Below are 6,076 nucleotides of genomic sequence, written 5' to 3'. Positions count from 1 at the left end.
ATTTCCGCATTTTTTTTGCTGGTAGGGTATCAGAAACTCCAACCACTTGTGCTTGATGATGGCGTCTTTAGGAATTGTAAACAAAAGTATCTTTCCCGTACGAGCCAATGCTAGCAACGTAAACAGGGGAGCAGAGCTTGGGAGAGGGCAGAGAGCTTATATAGCCCATATAAGGAAGTCTGCTCCTCTGTGACATCACAGAGGGGCAGTTTTACCACGCCTTCTGAAACCGACCGTTTTGAGCCATGCCAAACTTCTTTCAAGGCTCACTTCCAAATGCGCAAACCTCATTATCTGAAACTTTGGCATCATTCAAAAGGAGAATACAACATTCCAACTACATTTATAGGTGACAAAAGTGGAATATGCATAACAGTTCCCCTTTAAGAAACGGGTGTATGGTGGAGTAACACCATGTAACAATACACTTTTTTTCTACACGACTAGCCGCTACAAGTGAAGAGATAACTTTTGTTTTGGATATCGCCATCTTACCGCTGAGTTACTTCATCTGTAATCAGAATAAAGATGAAAGTTGCATCTCTGTGTGTATCTTGAAACACCTCAGGGAAGAGAAGAATTGGGGTGATGACCCTGGAGCACTGACTCCTGACGTGTTGGTCTGCAGAAATGCAGAAGAAACAGAACGGGGCATTATTTGCAGTGCTTTTTGAATGTATTTAAACTTTTGGAGGAAAAAAAACATGGTGTCAGATGTGGGAAAACATTAGTGGTCCCATGGGAGACGTGGACTAAGAATGGAGTACCTTGTGAAGTATGGACCTGCTTCCTGACAAGTAGGGGGGGGGGGTTTTAGCACCAGGGTCCATCTACCGTTTTTTTTTTAAACTAAAGACAGACGCAAGTACTAACTTAGATTGAAGATACTATAGTTCAATACAAATAATATATTGTGTCCTTTTCAGTCGCAATCTTTGTAGAGTCACTTTTATTTTGTGAAATTCAAATTGTAATTGTCCCCTTCACTTCCTGCTTCTGTTTGTCAGTTTGACATTATTTGTATTTTGTAGTTTTAAAGTTACAGCTTTTCTATCAGTCAAGTGAAACACAAGTATTCGACACCATTTTGTGTTTTGTGAAATCTAATGGGAACACACTCGCAGACAATTTCCCGGCCATTATCAGCTCAATTGGTTTTCACTCCCACGGTCCTCATACAACTTTTATCTGTTGTACTATTTTGAGGAGGAAGGCGATGCACTCTTCACCCCTTCATTCACTGTCAGATGAATTGACAAAGTCATCAGACTCCCAAAGTCTCACCAACAAAAGCTTCCTTCACTCTCACTGTATTGTCGTTCATTATTATATGCTGGTGACAACAGGGTTGAGTGCACCATTCAAAAGGATTTTTCATAAACTTCTGTAGTGAAAATGACTTTAAAAGACATCACATCTCAGCACCATGTTGAATACTTTGTTAGATTGTTCCACTCTCCAAACGGGTTTTTAAGTTTACCTTAGTAGAATTCTGTAGCCATATGCTTTTATGTTAAACCATATGCTACATTAAAGCTTCCAAATCTTAAGCTTGGGAAAAAAACCAAAGACTGTTGCCTGACAGGGATAAAGGCAAGGGTCATATAAAAGGATCAAGCAACTTGCCTTGTGAAACAGATGGACTCGGTAGCATAGAGTGTAGGGTTAGCACAGTCGTCTCGGCTTGATGGAAAGAGTATCTTGAAAGTGCACACCTGCTAAAGGACATGAAGGAATATAAGAACCAAGTAAGTTGAAGAGGAAAGAGTTGTTTAATATGTAAAAAGCACTTTCGAGTGAGGCCTGAAGTGGGAACAGCTTAAATAAAGTGAATAGACATCCAAGCAACATGACACCCATCAGGATGCCTTCTTCTAATCCCCTGACAGTTGTCCTCCTTGAAAACAGCTATCCTCGTATATTTTCATACCGGGTCACCTCGGTATTATGCACAAGGCCGTGCAAGCCTTGAATGACCTTTTCTTGTATTCATGACCTGGGGCTTTATAAAAGAATCTGGCCACACACCTTAAGGCCATCGCAGAGGAGACTTCAGGAAGAATGCACAGGATGAACGGTATTCACTTTTATAACTGTTAATACAAAGAATGTATGTAGTAGTTTGCTTCTTAGGCCTGTCCATCAAGGTCCTGCAAGGTGCAAGTGTGTACAGCAAGATCTGTTTACGTGTTTTTACCTGTGTCGCATCTGTGTCCTTTCAGTTGCAAAGGAAACTCTATGGGCCGTGTTGTTCTGGCCCGGTATTGTTAGCGCCAGCATCCTGCTTGAGTGTTCGGAACAGGAAAACGTCATCCACCCTTACTGTTCATCCATCTCACAAGAAAAGCTTCTCGACAGGGTTATCCAGCATGCCGAGCTCATCTACCACGTCTCTGAGGAGTCATGTTCTTTGTTTGTGAGTAGCAACCAACTTAATCGTCAACACAATGCTTTTAACACGGGCTATGAATCGAAAGATAACATATGCAGACATTAATGCTTGACAATGCAAGGAATCAACATGTCCACAATTATACATGGATGTCAGATATCAGCAAAGTATATATGAAAATAATGGGAAAAAACAATTCATGATAAACATTAATATACAGTATATTAAAAAAATGAAAGTCAATGGAAAAAACTGTCAACTCTAATAACAACTGTGTTTAATGTAAATAAATAAAATAAGCTAAAATAATAAAGAAATAAATAAACTACAAATAAATAAGCTACAAAGGCTTTAAATTATTAGTCAAGGGAAAATCTGCTTCTTGCTCCAAAACAGGCAAGATAGTTGAAAATAATAAGAGATACAATTTAATACAAGTTGAAAAGGCAAATCAGTGCAAACTGAAATGAAAGCTTAGTGTTTGTTAGTATAGGAAACCACTTGTGCAAGGGGAGGGGTATTCTCCTTGACAATGAAGGGCAGACTTACATGCCCAGACACCCAAAGCTGTTTCAATCAGGTCATAAGCTCGTGGATGGGGTGGAAGCATCTAGTCTCAAGCAGATAGCAAGTCAGTGTGACATTAATGGTAATGGTAATGGCTTTATTTCATTTGAACATGCATCAGATTACAATTGAATGCATCACATAATCACTTCACAGTTCCACATGTCCAAAAGGAGTAGGAAGAAGCAAAGCTTATTAAATCCTACCCCTCCATCTGGTACTTTTACAATCAGTAACTGTTACATTTGTTCACTTCCTGTTTTCCTAATATAATTTTTTTTTCACGTTTTTATTTGGCACGTACCAAAGTACGAGGTGATATGACCATACAATGACATATAATGACCATACAGACATATTAATGTGTATCTAAGCAGAAATACATATGTGCATAATTAAATAGATAGCCTTTACATTTGTGGAACTGTACGGCCAGTGATTGCATATATTATTAATTTTGAGTAATTCTGAGCTACATCATAATACTATAAAACATCACTTAACCATTCAAAAGTATATTGACATTTCTGGACTGTATGTACAGTATATGCCTTACATGGCTATTTTACTTTTGTAAATGAAATAATTCAATTAATGCATGATAATAATATACCTGTATAGTACACTTTTTAAAATCTCCATTGTTGTTATGACATGTATTTGCTGATTTGCTAAGTGGTGTAACCAAATATAGTTCTATAGTTTTTAAACGCATCATTTTGACAACCGCTAACATCATCATGGAGGTAGTGTTCCTACCTGGCTCTCCAGAAGAGTCACAGGGAGGCACTGACCCATACTATTGATCCTGTGGTGCTACTGTGTGATGTTCTTTTCAGTTCACACTTGATGAGCTTCTTATTCTTCAATGTCATCTCTCTTCTGAGCCAAAAAAAATGTCTTATTAAAAATCAGTAGAGTCATACAAATGTGATAATGACATACTGCAGGAGGACATGTTTGTCCCGTACCCGCTGCGGCTTCAGAGGAACCAGGTGGGCTATGACTGCCTCACCAAGGATGTCCCCATCCCGAGCTCCATAGGTGAAATCCAGCTGTTGCCTGTAAGCAGACAGTGAGATGTAAATTAGCCATGCATAGATGGCTTCAATTAGCGCTAACTGTATCACTTTTGGTGTCTCACAGGACAAATGGTTGCTCCACTCTGTCCTGATGCTGGTCCAGTCATGGATTGAGCCTTTAGTCTACCTGCAGACGACACTGGACCACTACGATGGCGCTCCGGAAATGCTCCTCAACAAGACCAAGTGGGTGGCTGACAAACTGATCAGTCTGGAGAATGGAGTGGTGGTTCTAATCAGGAAGGTTTGTCACGCCTCCCTATATGCTCATATTTCAGTATAAAGTATTGCCAATTATGGTTTAATTTAATAGTTTAATAAGTAGTTTATGTTAGTAGAAAGACACCTACTGGTGTTTCAAGAACTGTTAAGAAAATGGATATGCAACATTTGTGGTTGTTAAATAGAACAAAATCCCACTTTATGCATCCAATTCACATAGTTTTCAAATATATATTGATTAATAAATCATGTTTTGTAGTTGTATACTGCCTAATAGTAAGTAATAGTAAAAAGTAAGTAGCCAAAACATACCACTTCCACATGGAATGGGAGGAGCTATGGAACTATGTCATGGCTGACTACATGCAGGGTGAAGGTAATGTAATCTAATGTCATGTAACAGTACCGATGCTGGTATATTACATATTCTACTTGCTTTATTATGTATTTTTTTTTGACTAATAATAGTCCATAGTCAACCACGATCATTTCTGAATTTCCAAAAAGTGCAATGTAGCGAGGGATGAATGAAGCATATTTTTCCAGAAAATGAACTCCAAATTGTTGACTCGTACCTTTCCCTTCTTTTATTTTGACACCTCCATCTAATATGGCGTACATGTGTCCGTCCAGATGCTGAACGAAGCCGTGTTGACCACCGGCCACAGTACACAAAGCTTGCTCCAGTACGACGTGCAACCAGACATGGTGGAATCGGTTATGAGAGACTATGTCTTACTCAGCTGCTTCAAGAAAGATTCTCACAAGGTGGAGACATTCCTGAAGATTCTCAAGTGTAGACAAGATGACAAGTACAACTGTGCGTGAAAAATAACGCGCTGGTTTTAAATGTTTATTTTATTCTAGACATGAGTTATTAGTAGATGTAGCGCACCCCCCCCCCCCCCCCCCGACATCCCCCCCTCCGCCCAATACATTCTAAATGTTGAATAAAAACTACATTGCTGTAATACCCGTTCTCCAACGGGCTGCAATAAATCTTCCTACATTGTTGTCGTGACCTGGCAAAGGCAAAATCTGCATACTCGTCCATTTATTTCTGTTCCTTTGTTCTTTGCTCAAGTTTTGGATTATTTCCTTGGGTCCCTTGGGTTTTCAGTGAAAAGGAGTACGGGTCTCTCTTCAGCATTAGTGAAATTAAACACTTTCACCAAAGATGGAGTCAAACAGAGCTGTCAGTGCTTAAGAAAAGAAAAAAGTGGCACATTTTGATTGGTGGGAGACAGGGTGAGAAACATAAGAGTGAACACGGAACAGCAAGAGTAGGAACTAAGGTTTGACATGTCTAGATTGTCTGACTTATTAATATGTATACTTTCATACATTCATTTTCTATACCGCTTATCCTCACTGGGGTTGTGGGCATGCTGGAGCCTATCCTAGCTGCCTTCAGGCGAGAGGCCAATCACAGGGCACATATAGACAAACAACCATTCACACTCACATTCATACCTATGGACAATTTGGAGTCGCCAATTAACCTAGCATGTTTTTGGAATGTGGGAGGAAACCGGAGTACCCGGAGAAAACCCACGCATGCACGGGGAGAACATGCAAACTCCACAGGTATGAATAGGTCTATGTATATGTGCCCTGTGATTGGCTGGTCACCAGTCCAGGGTGTACCCCGCCTCTCGCCCGAAGACAGCTGGGATAGGCTCCAGCACCCCCGTGACCCTCATGAGGATAAGCGGTAGAAAATGAATGAATGAATGTTTCCTGGTTGACTAAGAGATTATAATTGTAAAAAAACAAAAAAAAAAAGTTTATTCATTAATTTTCCATACCGCTT

At 39.8% G+C, this 6,076-nt stretch overlaps 1 protein-coding gene across 1 annotated transcript; it reads left to right on the top strand.

Annotated features, from left to right (window-relative positions):
- Positions 1–2,274: 2,274 nt before the first annotated feature.
- On the top strand, positions 2,275–5,300 carry smtla (somatolactin alpha). The gene is made up of 4 exons (XM_058079896.2): positions 2,275–2,416; positions 3,910–4,023; positions 4,106–4,285; positions 4,897–5,300. The coding sequence occupies exons 2-4, from the start codon at positions 3,916–3,918 to the stop codon at positions 5,089–5,091; spliced, it is 483 nt and encodes a 160-aa protein (XP_057935879.2). The 5' UTR covers positions 2,275–2,416; positions 3,910–3,915; the 3' UTR covers positions 5,092–5,300.
- The last annotated feature ends 776 nt before the right edge of the window (positions 5,301–6,076 follow it).

The sequence above is a fragment of the Doryrhamphus excisus genome, linkage group LG8 (genome assembly GCF_037039965.1).
Source record: "Doryrhamphus excisus strain RoL-2023G ecotype Guam linkage group LG8, RoL_Dexc_Guam_v1.1, whole genome shotgun sequence".
Lineage (NCBI taxonomy): Eukaryota > Metazoa > Chordata > Actinopteri > Syngnathiformes > Syngnathidae > Doryrhamphus > Doryrhamphus excisus.
The sequence above is the reverse complement of the archived record's forward strand: the minus strand, read 5'-3'. Positions and strand labels throughout refer to the sequence as shown.

Bases quoted from the DNA above. Each gene is read 5' to 3' on its own strand.
- smtla (XM_058079896.2), top strand. From the start codon at position 3,916: ATGTTTGTCCCGTACCCGCTGCGGCTTCAGAGGAACCAGGTGGGCTAT. The intron at 4,024-4,105 runs GTAAGCAGACAG...GGTGTCTCACAG, and splicing joins GTGAAATCCAGCTGTTGCCT to GACAAATGGTTGCTCCACTC. The intron at 4,286-4,896 runs GTTTGTCACGCC...GTGTCCGTCCAG, and splicing joins TGGTGGTTCTAATCAGGAAG to ATGCTGAACGAAGCCGTGTT.